Below are 20,278 nucleotides of genomic sequence, written 5' to 3'. Positions count from 1 at the left end.
TCAAAGGGACTGGTTGTGTAAGCCATGCCGTGTTTGAACGGCTCGCTCGCAGCACTATGGAGAGGCAGAGTCGGGCCCCCGGCGATCTTTGCTTTACCCCGGGCCGGAGTCCAGACTGCCGCATGGCACAGGTCCATGTGCTCTAAATGCATGTTTTATCGCGAGTGGCCTCACTGGGGAGTGTAATTGTAAAATAGTGTGGTTGGTCTGTTGGGAGGAGGCAGGCTGCTGAAGAAACAATGACCTACTATAGTTTAAAGCAGCTTGCTTCTTCAATTTCTTAACACTTCCAGAGTCTATACATTAATGAAAAAAAAAAAAATGGTTTCATACACTCATGTCCCAATGAACAATTGTTCGTATTTGATTTTTTTTTAAATCACTAAATTGCAACATTTATGTGTTGTTGAACAATGTCCAAGCTTCTCTGGAATTAGGGTTGTGAAAAAGGTTGTGTGCAGACGTAAATGCTCATTATGAAAGACTTTGCAGTGAAAAGATGCTTCATTGAAAGAGTTTCTGAGAAACTGACTAACTTCCTGTTTGGGAGTCTGCAGAAAGAGGTTGTGGTCTGTTGAGCATCCAGCAGAGAAACCCCAGCTGGTAAGTTTTTACAAGTGTAATACTCAATACAGTCCATTATTATAGTATCAGTGTGTGGCTGAACTGGCAAGTCAGTTGGAATGTATACCCTGGACCCTGTACCCGAGATGCTGAACAGATAAATGGACACGTCGCTGTAGACCTCACGGCCATTTTTTGCCCTGAAAGACAATGGCACAAACCAGCATAAAAAGAACATTTTTGATCCCCCAGAGGGAAAAAAAACTACCAAAAAACCCCACAAGTTTCATGAGTGCAAAAAAAAAAAGAAGTTATTATGAAGAAACACATTAAAACCTTGTAAAGTGAATTAAATAAACAGCAAAAACACAAGCGGTTCACTGTCAATGGCCTACAGTATGCTTGTAATAATAAGGTACCCCCTGGACAGACCAGCAGTCAAAGGACAGACACAGAGAGACAGGCAGATACAAACACAACCACACCTACAGGCTTTGCACTGTGGTATGAAACCAGAGTGCTTCGAGACAATCCACGCATGCACAGGGAGAACGTGCACATTCTGCACAGAAAGGCTATAAATAACCACAATAGAACTGCAGGGCTCGTTCAGTCTGCTCACACCGGGTCGAATGCTTAATAAACACATGTGTAAAGTCATCATTGGTGCAGGAGGTCAAATCAGCTCGAGACTCAATTGTAATATGCGTCTGTAAGTGTTTTACGGCTCGCAGCCTAACTTTACCATACCCATCCCAGATTGTCCTCTGACGAGGCTCATGAGCAGAGATGGAGCCGGTTGAGCTCTCAGAGAGTCTTGCATGAGGAAAGAGCAGTCAGACTGTGGCAGATGGGGCGGAGCACCGACTCTCCATAACAACCCAGGACGGCGGCGCTGATCGGAGCGCGCTTCACAAGGAGGCGACAGATGCGCCGTCCAGGTTGGTTTTAGTCCCCTAAGACGCTCCTAGTCCAATTAGCCCCGGGGGAGGCGCAAATCCACGCGTGTCGGCACTTTGTGGACCAACTTCTGCGGCGCTCCTCCGCACGACGAGGATGAAGAAGGCGCGCGCGGCACCGGCGAACGGTCTGCTGCTGCGACGGACGCAAGTTGGAGCAGCAGAAGCGACGCGGTGCCAGTGAGAGATGCGCTGTTTGGAGCGGTAGCAGCGGCGATCTGAGCCCGTCTCTCTCTCTCTCTCTCTCTCTCTCTCTCTCTCTCTCTCTCTCTCTCTCTCTCTCTCTCTCTCTCGCACGCGCGCTCAGTAAAGCCTCCGTAAGCCCCACCAGCAGAGCCGCCGCCGCCGCGAGGCCTCGATCTGTGCGTCATTTCGCCGGAGTTTCCTCGTCGGATCGCAGCTGAAACGTGGATCGACATGGAAACCTTCACCGACGTGCTGCTCGTCACCGCGAACGTGGGCTCGCTGTTTGACAACGTGAGTAGATTTGACAGGAAACCCGGCAGATACTGCCGGAGGATCTAATCTCATAAATAGCGCAGAGAGAGAGAGAGAGAGAGAGAGAGAGAGAGAGAGAGAGAGAGAGAGAGAGAGAGAGAGAGAGGGGCGCACAGGGAAAGTTTTGAATGGGCTCCGGCGCGTCTGCACTACAAGTGTGCCAAATAAGAGCGCGTCCCTCTCTCCCTCTCTCTCTCCCCCTCTCTCTGGTTTCCCTCAGTGATTGTGATTCATGAGGATCTAGTATCTTAACGCGTTTCTCTGTCAGCTGTCAGCCGCATGTGCTCGGAAGGAAGGCTCCGTCAGTTGCAGAGGAAATCAAAAGTTGTTATTGTGTCACATGACCTGCACCACCCACGGCCCAGGCGGACTATTTTTAAAACATCAGCCAGGCAGATGATTGGCTTCTAAGATGCTGAATGAAATCAAGTGAGACATAAGAGTTTTCGTAGAAATATACAATAATTGAGCTGATGAACTTTGGTAAAAAAAGAAAAAAAACAATTGAGGGAAAAATTATATTCAGATTTTATAGGTTCATATCGCAAGAATGTTCCACAATCAATATACAATAGATCACAGATCATTACTATTAATCAGGCCAGGTGTTAAAATCAAAATGTGTGACCTTAAAAGGCCAATGTGGAAAAATCTGTTTAACAAACATCACTTCAGAAATGTTTAGGTTATAAAGGTTTTGGCTGGTTTTGTTAAAAGTAAAAATGAAGAAAAATCTATCGATCTATCGATCGATCGATCGATTGATCGATCGATCGATAGATAGATATTGGTCTTGGCCCAACTTTAACCTTTATCTCACCTGACAGCCCAATAAATGTAAGTTTTAAGAAAGCCTTAAAATACAAATATCCCCATTAAAGAAACAGTAGGTTGAGTTAATTTGTGTATCTTCAGTGGTTAAATCCTTGTTTTGTCAGTCTGGATCCCTTAGTGGCTCATCACCATTTGAATATTTTCTGTTTTGTGACTGCTGCTCTGGTCATTTTGTTTCCAGCCTATTTGTTTTTTTTTTTACAGAAATTGGACCTCTTAACACTGCTGGATTCATTATTATTGAGGAATAAATTAATCAGCCAGCTGTTTGGTTAGAACCACGTCAGAAATGGCTGGCCTTTGTTGATGATACTTGAACAAAATTACATTGTTGGAACCTGCCTAAGATGAAAACATTATTCAGTTGATCAACAATTATGACTGACGGAATCAGGAAATAATCCCATTTAAGACGCCAGAATCAAATATGTATAGACGCCTCCCAAACAAGACTGAAAACGTTGAACGAATCAGTATCAAATTAGTTTTCTTTGCAGGTCATAAACTCAAACATTCATGAGATTAATTATGTGCCTTTTTGTTCTTTTTCCATCAGCCACAGTGTTTTTGCTCTTTGTGTCTCTGTGGTTAAACGTCCCTCTTATCAGACAAGACGACAGAACGTCTCATAGCAAGATCTTTAACGATTCCTCCTACAATCTGCTGCCAACTTGTCCTACTGGACTCGATGGACTGAGGCAAGTCAGAAAACAGGAGCACGTTACATTTTAAAGTGTTTGTACAGTGTCCTTGTCTTTATCTTGCTATGTGGCAGCTCCCCTACTGACGCTGCCGTCCTCGAAATGACTGAAGTTGTAGTTTATAGCTCAGTCGTACATGTTTATATCTGTTTAAAAGTTTGCAGTAAAAGCCACTTTTAAACGGAATCAGAGTGGACACACTGTGACTTCACTTCTCTAAACACACCTCTCAGCAGCCGGCCCGTTCTTTGTCTGGGCCGGGGCCCGCCAGACAAAGCGTTCAGACGTTGCAGAGGGAGGAGGGCCCTTGCGCTCATGGAAATTTGGCTCGGGACCATGTTTCCGGTTGTCAGACCGAGCTCCAACGAAAACACGCTGGATGCCATTGTGAGAGATATGTAAACAGATGGTATCTCGCTCGGGGGACTTGATCCTTTCGACTTACTCTGGCCCCCGTATTTCTATAAACAAACACTCCTAAACAAGCCTTTGGGATAATAGCAAGACGTTAAGCACATCACAGAATAAATCCTATTGGTCGACTGCGGCAGACGAGCCGAGAGTCTGAGCAGCTCAACAAGTGAACTCCTGCTACTCGGTGTTTCTGACTGTTCAGTACTAACCACTCCTGCTGTTTCTACATGTGACATACAACTAGTATTTGCTTGTAACAGTTAGTAACTGGAGAACAATGCTGCTGGGGACACAAGCCAGCCAGGATTCTAAGAGAACCTCAAACAACAAAACCGTAACTTAATCGCCCTGCGATGCTCAAATGTTGACGTTTTTATGTTTCTACATCCTGAGTAAAAGTTGCGCACAAACTGTTTGTCAGTGAGTGTCCCGAAATGGAAACGGAGGCCCATATAGATTGAAAGTATGAATCCTGTAGACAGAAGGATGCTGGATTAATCCTCCAGGTCACAGGAGCTGAGCTGCAGCCGCCCCCGTCATGCAAACGCACTATGCAAAGTCGTCTTGCAGAGAGTCACGCATTCACCTGCTCAGACGCGTCACATTTAAAACATCGTAAAGGTCTTTTCTTTTCATGTATGTTGTTTTGTTGCCAGAAGATTCCGTTTTATTGTTAAAAATGACATATTTTTCCATTTGCTAACTGAACAAGCCTGCTTTGTTTGGAAGCTGTATCCAACAAATGAATGTTTAAGAGCTGGAATAAAAAACTTATTTTGAAGTAATTTATGAAAACAGAATTTACATACACACACACATACAGTATACTGTGACACATGTATGAGTGAAGCAGGCAGAAACACCTGATCAACGGCAACTAGTCAAACCAAACCTAACAGGACCGATTTCCAGCATCTTGTGCACAGTGGCTGTGAAGCATTAAATAATAATACCAAATAAATTCTGTTTTCATAAATCACTTCAAAATAAGTTTTTTATTCCAGCTCTTAAGCATTCATTTGTTGGTTACAGCTTCCAAACAAAGCAGGCTCAAACACATGGATTACATTACTTATTCTGCTCACAACGTTTTACTTTTACAGCCTTCATTTGCACATATACATCTCTACTTTTAACTCTTTGCATCCTTTGATTTGAGAGGATCACGCTTCATCAGTGGCGGTTTCTATATCAAAACGTCTTTTTGCTGTCTGTCTCAACACTATGACACAAGTTGAGCCATGATTTGCAGTGGCGGCTCAATGTTAAACTTCTTTCATCCACGTTGAGAAACATTGTATGACGATAGCAATAGTTTCCATGTGAGCGGAGGCGCGGCACTGCACTGTTGCGTCACCTAATGAACGTCTTGGTTCATACTGGGTTGAGTTTGCATCACATGTCTGGGTTTTCACACTTCGCTCTGATGTGCTTCTTTAATTCATTGCAGGCCTGAGTGCTTTGTTTTTGTTTTCCTGTGCTTTGGGCTCCTGCCCTGTCAAGGATGTTAAGTGGGGATATTTCCCTGCTCCCTGGAAACATTGTTAGGAATGAAACTGGTTTTATCTGTAAATAAATAATACATTTATACACGAGAGCAGCATTTCCAGTTAGTATTCCCACTGCGATAAAATTAACGATAACAGTGGATGTTTCACAGGTAAAGAAGCAGATTTTTCCAACAGTACCTTTAAGATGATAGAATGATCTGCACCCAGAAATCTTGCTCTAATGAGTCTTGAACTTTTTGATGTGATGAGACGTGTTGTACCTCGTCTTCTGACTGACTGAGTGTTTGATTTGATGATGTTGCATCAAACAGTGACATCTACTGGCCTCAGTTCGTCTGGCTCAAGCAGCTCCCAGTAATCGAGTTCATTAATGAAAGATTGTGAAAGATTTTAGTGTCTGTGCAACAAATGCACATGTTGAAATTTTAAAAAGAAAAAAGAGTTTTGCATTGAGCTTTCACCATTTTGTGTACTCCTGCCAACAGTAGAAGCAGAACTCTCAGCGCATTACATTGTAACTGGAGAGGAAGAAATTGGCAATATGGAAAAACCTGCAAGGGAAGGAGACTTGTTTGTTTTTGCAGTTTAGTACATGAGCAACTTGGCTCCATTAAGCTTTCACTATATATAATGTAAATAAACATTTGTTTTCATGATTGTTTTATTTGCGTTCCACACACAGATTTTTTAAAAAACTGGTCTCGTCTCTAGGCTGCAAACAGCTAAATTCTGTAAAACAGCTAAAACAGCCAGAACAGATGGATTTGCTAAAAATGGGAGAAAATGCCATGAAACTACTCCCCACAAAATGTACAGGAAGTAAGGTCAAAATAAAGTGATTAAAATGGTGAGTTCCAGGAAAAGGAAAGAGAAGAAAGAAGACTTAAATAAATTAAATAGAAAAGAAAAAAGGAGAAAAAGAAAACAGAAAAAGAAAAAAAGAAACAAATGGAAAAAGAGGAGAAAAAGTATTGTAGTATAGCTGAATCTGCTCTCATAATTGAAAGTACACAGCGACTATAAACAGCTAAATGACTCAAATGGGAAAATCGCTGAAAAAAAAGGAAAAAAGATCTCTAAAAACAGCCACAAAAGCATAAAATACAATAAAACATAACAAAATTGTACCTATGGCACATGAATGCAGCCTAATTTTTTTGCATGTACAGTATAGCTATGCTTTTCCTCTTAATTTCAGATAATTGAAATGATTTGTGGCGTCAGACAAATTTTACTTGGTGGAAAATCCTGAAAACGTCTCTTGAGGCCATAAAGGTTGTCATGGTCTGGTTTCGTAGATTAAACACTTTCAGCTGAAGAAGGAACATATTTCCAAGATCGAATGAAACAAATCGATGACCTTTATCTTTGTCATTTTGTAGGTGGGGGAAATTCAAAATGACTGGTTACAAGAGTTGTACAAGGTGAGTCTGACTTGTTATTTGAGGTTTTAATTTTGTTACTTTCAAATGTAATCATGTGTTTGAAATGTAACCGTTTACAATGACGACGTCGGTAACGCAGGAGCGACGACTGACATTTCCGTGGGCTTGTGACTGTAGTTGTACGTCTTGGAGCTGCAGAGCAGCAGTCTGTGTATGAGAGACTGCGACCAGCTCTTATTAAACACACCTCAGCGAAGCACTGACATCCTATTATACACAACCTCTCCGCGTTCCTCCGGAAAGCCGATGCTGAGCTGATGACTGATAACAGAGACCAGTGCAGGGAGTCTGACGGATGTTTACTGTCACCCTGAAGCTGTTTGCTCTGCTTTGTAACAGACTATCAAGAGCTACAAGCCACAGTTCATCGCCCTGCATTTCCAGGAGGTGGGAGGGAAGGACTACATGGCCAACATGGGCCATGCCGAAAACTTCTTCTGGTAGGATCAATGTGCCAAAGAAAGAAAAAAAAAAAAAAAATCTTTGTTGCACTGTCAGTGTGTGCTCAGCTTTTACTGTGTGTTTGAGTTTATTTCAGTCTGGTACAATAAAAGCCCTGTATCTATTGAGTGTCTCGCAAAAAAACAGATTTTACAGGTTTATGTTTGTATAGTTAATACTTTTTAACACTTTTGTTGTTGACGAAATCTATTGTGTTGTGGTGGACTTGTACCATCAATTGAATCATTTCATAATTTGTTCTCCTGAAAATCAAACTGTTTTGTTTCTGTAGATCAATCGTTTCTCTGCTGTTGTCGTTCTCAGGAGCATTGAGTCCAGTGTGGAAATGAAAGACTTTGACAGGGCCTGTATCTACGTGGACAACCAGTTCCAAGCAGAGGACAGCTTCACGGTGAGACGTCCAGCTTTGCTCAGTGTCAATTCCCATGTGCGTCCACTAGATGGAGCCCTCCTCCACGTTAGGGCTCAGTTGGAGCTGGACATCCAGGATCGGTTTATGTTTCTGAGAATCAGAAGGTGGACTAAAACCTGTAAACCTTCCCATGTTTGGTCCTCACTCAAGCAACCACCAGCAATTTAGACTCACCAACTGACCGGAAATGCATGTTTTTGGATTGTGGGAAGAAAATGGAATATCCAGAGAAAAGCCATGCTCAGAGATAACATGCAAACACCAGCCATCACAGAGTGCTGCTAACAATGGCGCCACTGAGACGCCAAACACTGTTCTTCAAGTGTAACTGAGTCTTCTCGTGGGGAAAGAAAAGTGTCATTATCGTCCCCAACGAAACAAAACTCTCACTTCACATAAATCCGATTTCCTATTCGTGTGGGTGAGACTGTGTTTACAGTAAAGGGTGAGTTAGTTTTCATACATCAAGTCTGATGGGATTTATTTTTGGTCTCACACACGTGCCAAAGCACACTTGTATGAAAGTGTGATTGATCACAAAGACACTTTTTGAAACAATGCGAGTCATCAAACAGGAGGAGGCTCTTACAGAACAGTTTGTTTAGGTGCATTCCCGAACGTCACGTGTCGTTGAGAGTCACCCTCTGAGACGGAGCTGATTCTCTTTAAAGTATCATAAAGGAGCAACTCCCAACACTGCGCGGCTCACGAATGCAATAAAAAGTGAACTCTTCCATGCAGCTGGGCGTCGTTGTGACCTCATGTGGCGACCGGACCTCTGCGTTCCTTCCCGAAAGCCTACAATTTCCAATGAGAATGCAATTACAGAAGTAGTGGACGCCGAGATACACGCAGCTTGTGCGGGATTTCTAGAATTGCTGAAACATTTCTGCTTCACGCGACTCGCGATAACAGAAATGCCTTTGATGACGTGCATTTTGCACACAGTTAGTTGTTTATGAGAACTTTTGCAATCATTGGTCTGTGTGTGTGTGTGTGTGTGTGTGTGTGTGTGTGTGTGTGTGTTTGTGTGTGTGTGTGTAATTCAGCTATGATGGGAGTGGCAGTCCTCCAGCTGAGCAAAGTAGCTGAGTGTTTCTCAAACTATTAACCCTTGGTCCTCCCAGGTGAGACCCTCACACTGGGTGTGTGACAGTAGGGGTCAATGGCTGCGTCTGCAGACTGAAGGTGCGTGAAGTTAAGCGGGCGAGTCAATGGCCAGGTGTGTGTGTGTGTGTGTGTGTGTGTGTGTTTGTCTGTGGGGTGGGGTGGGGTGGGATGGAGGGGCGGGGGGGTGGGGCAAAGTCAATACATTTAACTCTAGATTAAAACTATTGATCCCACCCCATTCGTGCACAATAAATAAAGTGTGTTGGGGGCTGCAAGACAGCTGGGACTAAGTTTCCCCTCGCACTCGAGTGTTTGCACCCTCCACTGTTTGCCCTGAGAGGGTTGCAGCCCCCCCCAACCCCCACCACCCCACCTAATGCCTCATTCTCATTTCGTTGGTGCCACCTGCATTGATTTTCAATTTGTTTCCCCTTGGCTGCAGATCATCAGTTATATGGCCAAGAGAGACTGAGGTTCTCCCTTCAGAGGGGCTGCAGAAGTAGAGAGGACAGACTTGCATGCATTCCCAGTACAAATGGTGTTTTGATAAAAAATCACTTGTAAGTCAATATTTTTTTATTAAACTGTGCACAAACCTGATTGATGAAGATAGGTGTTTGGCGGCGTATGTGGAGGAGAATGTGGAGGGGAAAGTGTGTGTGTGTGTGTGTGTGGGTGTTTGTGTGTGCATGAGCACTGTGCTGTAGTGTTTAAACATAACATCGTTACTAATCCAACATAAACTTGAAAGAAATGTGGTTATTTTTATCAATGAGTTAATTATCAGAACGAAGTCTTCGAGTATCCACAGAGAACACAAGTTTTTTTTTGTTGTTGTTGTTGCCGTGAACTAAAACTGCAGGATAACTTTTTCTGGAACTTGATTTCTCCTCCTCCTCTCTCAGCTTTATGTCTCGACTCTTTAACAACTTTATGGGACTGGTTCACAGACAATAACTTCCTCCATCCTTTGTTTAGACGAGCTGGTCACTAATTGCTGCTGGCTGAGCTGACCACGGAGACTATTCCATTTTATTAAACGAGGATGACTTTGGCACGGAAGATAAATGACATCTTCAGGGAGAGATCTCTCATGCTCTGGCTGTGTGTGTGTGTGTGTGTGTGTGTGTGTGTGTGTGTGTGTGTGTGTGTGTGTGTGTGTGTGTGTGTGTGTGTGTGTGTGTGTGTGTGTGTGTGTGTGTGTGTGTGTGTGTGTGTGTGTGTGTGTGGATGGGGAGGGGGGTCGCACAGCGGTCCGTCACGCCCCGAGCCCTCCGAGCGCCGGCTGATTTTTCTTCGGCCCCCAGTCACAGCAGCGCTGCCTGCAGACAGCAGGGCTACTGCTTAATACCTTTTAAATGGTTTTAATTTTCTGTCTTTATTGATTTCACGGGGCATGATTAATCAGATCAGTGGAGCAGGCAGTTAGTACATTAAAAATTGTCAGGCCCGTGTCAGGGAATGATTGGGCACCCGTAGTGTGAGTGTGTGAGGGTCCGCCGTGCGCCGCGCAGTTATATGTCCCCCCCCCCCCGAAACGTCTGTATTCTTTAAAGTTACATGTGTCTTTTCTGATCGTCACGATAAACTGTGTGATTCAATACAAGGCTCACAATTCAGCTCAAATAGTGAAGAATGACGGTTTCATTTCATATTAGCATCGGAAAACAATTTCAAGCATTTATTTTTTTGCCGCCATATTGAAGTATTCTGTTCATTTTGAACCTCTGCTGAGGAGATTTAGAAAGTCTTTGTGAAAGTCTGACACTTCTATGAAGTTTAATGTGTCAAGATTGAGAATTTATTTAGGGTTGTATTCCTGCCGCAGTGGTTTGCTCTTTTGCTCTCGAACAAAACAGTTCTAGTTTTCTTTTTTGGTGTGTGGGGGGAGGGGGGGCTTTCTATAGATTTTGTGTGCTTATGCAGACGTATGGAAAGTGAATGGCTAAAGTTTAAAGACGGAGTATGAAAATTGAAATAGTGGTTTGCACTCTCGCCTCACTCACAGTTAAAACTCTCCAGTTACAGACTTGGGGCTTCGCTGTTCTGAGTCTAAATTTAGGGCAATTGCCCCTCTGTGTTTGCCCTGTGGAGGAGCTGTGAGGTGTGTCCTCTGAACTTCATCCAATTCATATAATGAAAGAGTGAATAGAAGAAACTTCTGCTTGCACGTCAGTTCAATATCCTTTTCAATCTGAATGTATTTTTGCATCTTTTAATCAGATTGAGAAAAGTTCCGACACAGTGATTTACTTGTGATTGCGCCTCTTCTAAACTCGTGTTGCTTCCAGGTACATTTGGCAGATATCGTGAAATATCCTCTTCTGTACCCACAGGCCCTGGGGAGTATGTACTTCATCCATAAGTCACTAAAAAATATCCATCAATATGACTTTGAAGGTAAGAAAAAACGTCGTAATTGATTTTTTTCACCATTCCATTAATTACCAGGCTGTCATAGGTTTACATTTGCGTTTTTTTTCATTCTTTAAAACACCCCCACGAGAACTCACTCCTTCGACGAAACAAATTCATTGCTGTGTACAATTTGCAAAATTCTTCTTCTTCTTCTTTTTTTTCTCACCTTTTACATTTTAAGGCCCTTCTTTGTGTGTAATGGCAGTTTGAGAGGCGCCTCTCCTCACCAGGTATTTGCAGAGGAGTCAAATTTAAAGCGAGGCTGTTATTCCTCTGTTGCATAGTCCAGTCACGTTAGGTGTGAAAAAGCTCCTCAGAAAAGCTTATGGAAGAACCATAAACATCCCACAGCTGCCACCTCGCTGCGTGGCCCCCCAAAACCGATTGTTGTCCACCAAACGCCGGCTAATGGCCTGCTTATAGATTCTCTCATCACGTATGCCGCTCTGATGAGGTTAACACCAGTTTATTGATTTCTGTTTGCATGTTTTCTCACTCTTTTACATGCCACCTCCCTCACTCCGCCTCTCCCTCGCTCAGTTAAGGATTTCAAAGCGGTGCTGGGGCAGAACAAGTGTGTGGGCTCCCTGGTCGGGGTCACCACTGTGGAGAAAGAAAAATTCCCAAAGAATTTCTGGCCCGATGTGAGTTTGCATCTGTGTATGCCTGCATGAGTGTGTGTGTGTGTGTGTGTGTGGGGAGGGGTACACATGGGCCAAAGGGAGATGTCCGGACAAATGAGTCTGCAGGGGCTGTCCGCCGGCTCTGACAGGAAGATGAGACAAATTATGTGCGAGAATCAATAATTATCAGTTTGGCCCTTTAAAGACACAGCTCACTGCTGTTTAGTGACTCACTCAATTTGTCTCTGTTGCAGTTCAAGTGGTCCAGGAAGGGCTTCATGAGGACCCGCTGGATCATACACAACCAGTACGTAATATACACCGACGTCCCGACGGACTCTGAGTTCTGGTTCTTATCCGGACACATCCAACTTTGAAACAAAACATGTGGCCTGATGAAAATAATCTGGGAAATGTTAGTTTGGTGACTATGATCACATTAAAAGCAGGTTTCAATTGAAACGATCGCAATTGAATGTAATAGTGAGGTCAAGGAAAGAAAAAAACAAAAAACAAAAAAAAAACTTGAAAATTCGCTGCCTTACATGTCATTCATCCTAATCCTGAGCTCGGCTTTCTAATCACTGGGTCATGGATTACATTTTGTAATCCATTGCAAACATTTTGTGCATGGGTAAATCAGCTAAAAAAAAATGTATTCTGTCATTAACAGCTGTACAAGCCAGAGGTCAAACAAAGATAACTGGTCATTGTGGAGCTCAGTTCAGCTGGACGAGCCGCGTGCTGCCGTCCATCTGCCCGACAGTTTGCAGACCAACAGTCAAAACTTTTCACTCAGATGTAACAAGCAATAATGTCGGAAATGTGAAGAACTGAAAATCATCGTTGCTTCATATGTCTGTATATATTTTCTGCCTGGCGAATGAAGCTTTACCACAAACATTGATGCAGCCGGCCTGATTCAAATATTTACAAATGATATCGGATAAGCAGCTGCACCGACGACGGTCAATTCAGTTTAACCAATTGATGTCTGGCTTGACATTTAATGTGGATCCCCTATCGCCGCTGATAGCAAACCAACACCCGGGCCACTCCTTAAACTTGTTTGGCCACTTTGAAACGATCATTTCACTGTTTTCTTCTTCCGCATTTTCTGCATCTCTGTGGGTGTTTTCAACAACAACTTAAAAGAAAATAAACACTTTCATATTTAAATTGTATTTCATTTTAGCACGACTTCGCCACGAAACCACGCTCGGATTGCTTTGTGTTTTGGAAAAACTGAGGGCAGCATTCAAGCTCCACCCCGGTCATGCATCTAATGTTTTGAAATATTACACATTTGTCAAGCTGTAATGTTACTGCTATATCTGTATGTTTAAAAATAGACAGAAATTAGCATTTTATAATAATCTTTATCCATCCATCCATCCATCCAAAGCACATACTTGCAAGTCATTTTCAGAGAAAATATATATTTGCGTGTCTGTTTTCGAGATACTGTGTTGAGCATTGATATTAATGGAGCCACTAAACAAGCTGGAATAAATCACTCGGCCGTGTGTTATAACCCGAGGCGCCACGACCTCCCGCAGCGAGTCAACACAATTTATTTGTCATATGCGCGTTACTTAATTCTTCCCTGTCACATACAGACTAAAGGAGGGGACACTTATCCAGGACAAACATGCTCGTTCACCTCAAGATAAGAACTTACGTGATTTAGAGCAGAAGTTTTGCCCCCCCTCCAAAAAAAAATCTACCTGTTTTTTTTTTTTTTTTTCTTTATCTGCTGCATCTTCTGTTGTTTTCACAGAGGTCTCGACCTGGTTAACGTGCACCTCTTCCACGATGCCTCCAACCTCATTGCCTGCAACTCCAGTCCTTCCATTTACTCTGCCAACCGCAACAACGCCCTCAGATACGTCATAAACAGGTCAGATTTTCATTGGCATTGTTTTTCTTTTTCTTTTTTGCAAAATTTTCAAAAACAGCTCAAAGCTACAAAATCTAAATTTGCTCAAAATAATTTTCTGCAATCATGGTGCTATTTTGAGCGGCTATTTTGGTGAATCGTACAGAATGGAAAAGATCCTCTCTCTCTTCCCAGGGTATCAGATAGCCGCTACTCTTCTCTGCCTTTCTTTGTCTTTGGAGATTTCAACTTTCGGCTGGATACACTCAGTCTGGTGCAGGTATGTACCAGCATCCCTTTTTTCTCACGAAGCAGATATGGTGAAATTCAAAGTGTGGACGTGGCATATTGACACCAGTGTATTTGGCCTCTCTTGGACCAGCATCTGTCCACTGCGGCCGACGTACAGCGAGTGAAGAAGGACAGCAGCAACGAAGTGGAGAAAATAATATGCGAAGAAAAAGATAACGACCATCAGGTGATGCAAGCAGAAATGCGTTTCGAGGAACAGCTCAGATAGGATCTGATGTATTTCGTGATGCGCCTGACGTGGCTTCATTCCATGTGCAGGTGCTTCTCCACATCGAGGAGAAGCTGTTTGCTTACCTGCACCAGGCGGTTTTCAGAGAGGATGACGGCAGAGCGGTGAGGGCAGAATCTCTACCATCGCCCTGATGAGATGCAATCAGGAGAAATGACCTCACTTTCATCCATGTCACAATTCTATTCATTCCTGTTGTGTTTATTTCCTCGTGTTGACAAACGCTTCTGTCCCCCAGCTCTTGAAATATGACAAAGAAGTTGTGGCTTTTCATGACATTTTTAAGGAAGAGGACATCAGGTTTCCCCCGAGGTAAAACTCACAACCCAGCCGCACGCTCCCTCCTGACAAGCCAAGTCCAGATATTGAGGCTTTTCTATTCTGTCTCCTCTCTCTGCTGCTCAGCTACCCTTACAGTGAGGAATACAGCAAGCCGACTCAGTACATGAACACTCGCTGTCCTGCCTGGTGTGATCGCGTCCTCATGTCCAACACTGTGCAAGACTTTATCCACAGGGTCAGTCACTGTTTCGCTCACATTGAGAAAACTCCTCCGAGCGCCGCTCAGTGGAGACGCGTTGAGACAATTGACATTTCTCAGGCTATACGTCTGCTCAAGATGGATGGATGGATGGACTCATGTTTGTTTTAAAATATCACAAATGTTAAGCGTCAGAGTGGTTCGAGCCATGTGACGACAAGGTTCACCTTTCTTTTCAGAGAGATGATGGCGAGAGTGGCGTTGTTTACAACACTGTGGGTCCTAATGTCTGCATGGGAGACCATAAGGTAACAGTTTGAATGGTGTGTACGGTGCGCAGGTAACAAACAGACCATGTGACGTCTCTCTTACATTTTTTTGTTTTTTTTGTTTGTTTGTTTCCCCTGCAGCCTGTTTTCTTGTCTTTCTCACTGAAGACAAATGACCATTGACTCTGATCCTTCTCACTGGTAAGTGTATTGTGCCTCTTGAGTGTGTGTGTGTGTGTGTGTGTGTGTGTGTGTGTGTGTGTGTGTGTGTGTGTGTGTGTGTGTGTGTGTGTGTGTGTGTGTGTGTGTGTGTGTGTGTGTGTGTGTGTGTGTGTGTGGTTCCTCCAGAGGCCAGATTCAGTGTGTGAGAATGATCACAGTAATCTGGCTCCGGTCCCCAGGGAACCATAACCGGGCCGGCCCAGTGGAGTCAGGATATGAACTAAGATGAAGTGCCTGCGGGACACAAGCGCTCCTTTGTGTCCAGTGTGGTCGGAGTGCAGGCGATCAGCACTTTCCCCTGATCTATGTCTATCGAATCCTCTCCACTGTCACTGTTGCTACTCGTTAAGTGCATTGCTGGGGCCCGGTTTTCATTAATTACCACCCCGATGGTCAGACATTCATTGAGCCAGACGGCATATTGGCATTTTTACGGCCATAATTTTGTTTTGCTGGCGTTTAAATTTATTCTTTCTGGGATAAACTGCTTTTTCATGAGGGCGCTTTCTTTAGAAGTCAGCAAAATGATGAGATCTGTGGAATCAAGGGGTCTGAAAGGGGCTACAAACGGCTGGCATTTGACTTCATGTGTGAGAATTTGAAGCATGAAGTTAACATCAATACACTCGACAAACCGTGGCTTGATATTTCACTTTGGGGAACCTTCAGTTGGGTGCAGCAGCAGGAAAAAATCTGGGAGTCAGGAAGGGTTTTTTTTTTTAGTTCACGGCGGTGTTTTCCTTTGAATTTTTGAGAAAAAAGATCTCGACAAAAAGGAATACGCGGATGGTAAAACTGCTAATTGTTTTAATATAACATATCTTGAGTTCAAACATTGTTTAATTCAATGAATAATTGAAATGGTAAATGAAATCAGAGTAACCAGAGCCATTAATGAAATTAAGATATTTCAAATTCAACGAGCACATAAAGGGCTGGATGGGGTTTGATGTGTTTCAATCGCTTTCATTGTGGATATTCATCCGTCAACACTTTGATTATTGTGGATCTTATTGTGCATGCTAGTCGAGGCTGCCTCTGACTTAACGTAACATCATGTGGATATTGTGTGTGTGTGTGTGTGTGTGTGTGTGTGTGTGTGTGTGTGTGTGTGTGTGTGTGTGTGTGTGTGGGTGTGTGTGTGTGTGTGTGCGTGATATTGACTGCAGGTTTTTGGACCACACCGCCTTCAGAGCTCTGCTTCTGGAGTTAAACAGCACGATTGTCACTCGGTACAAACCGACCCATCCGCCACCCACAGGGGGAAACTCAGCCTGCGCTGTAGAAGCGCCTCGCCTCGCCTCACCGGCGTCTCACCTCTGCCCTCACTGCCACGCACCGTTCAACCGCAGCTCTTCGGAGGCAGGCGCGCAGATTCACCAGGAGCCGTCACTTCTACGGCTCGACTCTACAGCCGCTTCCTCGGCGAGACCCCAAGTCACCCGAGACGCCGTCGCCCTTCTTTTCCCTGCCTGGAACTGTTGGGAGGGAGTTTTATGAGCGACACCAAAAGGGACCAGACCTCTCAGATGAATGAATGTCTACATGTGTATGTGACGCATTTAAAAAAAAACAAAAAAAAACCAACAACAACTTTGAGGCGTTTTTAGTCAGCTTTATTTTTTTAATATAGAGCCAAAGGATCATATGCATCGTTTGTCTTTTACTGACTCTTAAAAGTGTCTACATTTTTAACTTAGTCACTCAATTCAAATCTATTGCAAAAAAGACTAAAACTTCTGAAAAATATTATAGTAATGGCAAATTGTGCTCAAATATTTGAAAAAGTTTTAAAGATTGTGGATATTTCATTTAGTAAGGAATATTGCCTGACGTCCTCCCATGTATGTTTTATAATTGTATTTTAAGTGACATTTTGTTCTGATATTTATTTTTTATGTCCCGTTGAGTTACTTACTTTGATGGTCCCACGCAGATAAAACAACTGGGTCATAAAGTTTTTTTGTTTAATTTACACACACGTAGCTGTCATAACAGGCGTCTGGCTGATCAGTTTTGATGATGTTCAGTTTCGGAGATTTTGATTTCGATATTACGTAAAAATGATGCGATGCGGGCACTGAAGTCGATTACATAATTCTTATAAAAAATAAGTAAATGACCCAATCAGTTTTCATGATCTGTAGGAGGAACTGAATTAAAGCACAGAACAATGGTTTACCCTCATGAACTTCAACTGACATAGTTTTTTTCTTTATCGAATCAAGTGCTTTTATTTCACAAACTAGGGCAGATTTTAGCGATTAGGGATGATGTCCTCTGTACTCTTTCTGGTTGGCACTGGCCTCAACTCATTGCCAAAACTAACAAATAGTCAAGGAGTGTGCTGACGCTTTAGTTCAGGGTGTGATTTACTGAGAGTGGATGGAAGAGATTTAGTCGCCCCTGGTCTATGTACCCCCACTTTAGCTGGATTGTTTGATTTTTTTTGCGATTTAATCTACCCTCCTAATAGTGATTTAAACTCCAGCTTCACCAGTAGACCTGATAAAAAACGATTTATGTATTTTTAGTTCACAGTAAAGCAATGCCACAAATTCGTTAACTCCTAACTGAAAATGACCCGGTTCTCGTGCCGAGTCGTCATTTCCGGTGGACCGGCGGACTTCCTGTGTTTTCCTCATTAGAAGATATGAGGAAGACTTTATTTGCTCTGATTACCTCGGCCTGCTGCAGCTTATTTTGTCATTTTAATTGGTCTTGACATTTAAATTGAATTCAGCTTTCAAAATGTGTATTTTAATGAAATAATGAGGTTTACCTTCCCACCAGCTGTGCAAACGCTGGTTCCTGTGCAAAGTGAAACCCTGCTTCAGTGTCACGGTACACTGAGAGTATTTGTCTCTGGCAGCTTGAAAGATTCACGCGCAACATTAAATCACAGTTAGATTAGTAAAACTCAGAGAAATGAGTAGCTTATGATGACATTCTACCTGTATTTTCAGTTTAACCTCACAAATCCTGTGTGTAAACAGTGCATACACACACACACGCACACGTTTGGATTTCTCTGATTTCGGTTCGTTTTCTTGATTCACAGTCTGATACTTTAACACCAGAGCAGTAATATAATTTTATTTTTAATATGCACGTTTTACGTTTGACATTTTCTTGTGGCAAAAAAACAACAACAGTGAATTTAATATGTTTATAACTAAATGTACCGGTAATTCGATTTTTGACTGTTTTGTGGGGCCTGCTTGATGGATGGCACAGTACACTCCCTATATTGATACCAAAATGCTTTATAATGCATTGCTTCACAGATATTCATATTTGTTTGGACTCTTTGTACAGTGTAACCTCTTTTTAACCAGACACTGGAATGCAGATGTTCGTGTAGATTGATCCAAAATGCCAGTTATAAACGTGTAGCATTAGTAGGATGTCGTCACCGGAGTGAAGTTGGTCGTATGGTCAGTTTTATCTTTTGCATTGATTCTGGTAAAAAAAACAAAACAAAAAAAACACTACATCATTGCGATGTTTCACTTTTGTAAATAAAATATTACCCTGAAATGTCTGTTGGAGTCTTATTTACTGCAGGGATTAACTGCTATCCGCTGTTGCAGATTGGCAGTTTGGAGTCACGCCTTTTAGAAGAAACGCAGCCGGCTTTGTGTGATGAAACATTTGTTTACTCTCCCGTGATTCGTTTATGACCCGAGGGCTGAGAAGCAGGTGAGCTACAGGAGGTCACGTCAGGCATAAAGCTTTCTTCTCCCTGAAGCTGTTTCCACGAAATGAAAGTTGATTATGAAATGCACAAATACATTCAACACTCTTCTTCTCCTCCTTCTCCTTCATATAAATAACAATAATGTGAATAAGGACTTCAGCCATGGGGAGAGCAGAAGATAAATTCCTACTGAAACATTAGTTAAAATGAGTCTGGCCCCTGAAACTGGAATTGGCTGCCTATTTGGAGCTTTTTGTTCAAATTGAAAATCTCCAAGCAGTCAAAAGTGCGCCTGATTTTACACTGGTTTTCATTTTCATTGCCATTTGATGTCTGAGGTGAGTTAATAGTTTGTTGATTCAGTCGTTGATAAATGCCACGACAGCACGGAGATAAAGGAGATAAAACTTGGGCCTTGGCAGCTGTTAATTGTTTGCATTTTGCCCGCTCCTGCGTGGACTCGAGAAGCATTTAGATAATGACGGGAGGGGTAACTCCGGCACGCTGCAGCCAACCTGAGCAGGCTTCCTGAACACGGCTGTCAGGCCGGCTGTCGGCTAATGAACCACGGCGGGACGAAACTCACTCGGCCTGAATGGTGATCGAGCTGCTCTATTGCTATTGATTTTATGTTGAAGTGGGTTGCAAGGGTCATTGTCTTCAATTAAGCCATACCACAGGAGTAAATCACATAAGATTTGACCTTCGACCTCTTAAGCTTTTGTACCTCTTGGTTCATTTCATTTTTACCATCACAACGCAGGTTGATCGTTGGTAGGCCTTAACCCACTGCTGCCAATAAATATATATGTACTTTAGATTATTCAATTAAATACAAACTCGACAAACACAGTTTGATAAATAATTCCCAATAATTTATTGTGCAGGAGTTCAGGTGCTTCTCTCATTGCATGTCTGCTGCATATTTTATAAACAAGACAATGAGAAATAAAACATCTGACTTGTGTTTTAACAAAGTGAGCTTCAGTTGGAGCGGTGATAAAAGAAATACAACAAAATGAAAGTGGATGTTAACAGACGGCTTCCCTACAAATATTGCGTCCCCTTTTATTGCTTTCTCCCAAAAATAATGCAAATAAAAATGTGATTCTGCTTGTTGAACGGATGGTTTTTCAGTGTGACAGCCTGCAATTTAACCAAACATTACATGAGAAGCCATAACGGCAATGTGAAACTATGACGTAATCATGTATTCTCTCGACGTATTTTCTGAA

The 20,278-nt window shown here is 42.8% G+C and overlaps 1 protein-coding gene across 1 annotated transcript; it reads left to right on the top strand.

Annotated features, from left to right (window-relative positions):
- The first annotated feature begins 1,498 nt into the window (after window positions 1-1,498).
- On the top strand, window positions 1,499-18,874 carry inpp5l (inositol polyphosphate-5-phosphatase L). Its single transcript, XM_080499377.1, has 16 exons — window positions 1,499-2,000; window positions 6,864-6,905; window positions 7,266-7,366; window positions 7,692-7,779; window positions 11,247-11,310; window positions 11,869-11,972; window positions 12,206-12,258; window positions 13,732-13,851; window positions 14,026-14,110; window positions 14,213-14,308; window positions 14,401-14,475; window positions 14,610-14,683; window positions 14,777-14,888; window positions 15,092-15,160; window positions 15,263-15,322; window positions 16,513-18,874. The coding sequence occupies exons 1-15, from the start codon at window positions 1,941-1,943 to the stop codon at window positions 15,302-15,304; spliced, it is 1,185 nt and encodes a 394-aa protein (XP_080355503.1). The 5' UTR covers window positions 1,499-1,940; the 3' UTR covers window positions 15,305-15,322; window positions 16,513-18,874.
- Window positions 18,875-20,278: the final 1,404 nt, after the last annotated feature.

Source organism: Blennius ocellaris, assembly GCF_963422515.1.
Source record: "Blennius ocellaris genome assembly, chromosome: 7".
NCBI classification, from domain to species: Eukaryota; Metazoa; Chordata; class Actinopteri; order Blenniiformes; family Blenniidae; genus Blennius; species Blennius ocellaris.
Note: the sequence above shows the minus strand (reverse complement) of the source record. Positions and strands in the feature narration are given on the sequence as shown.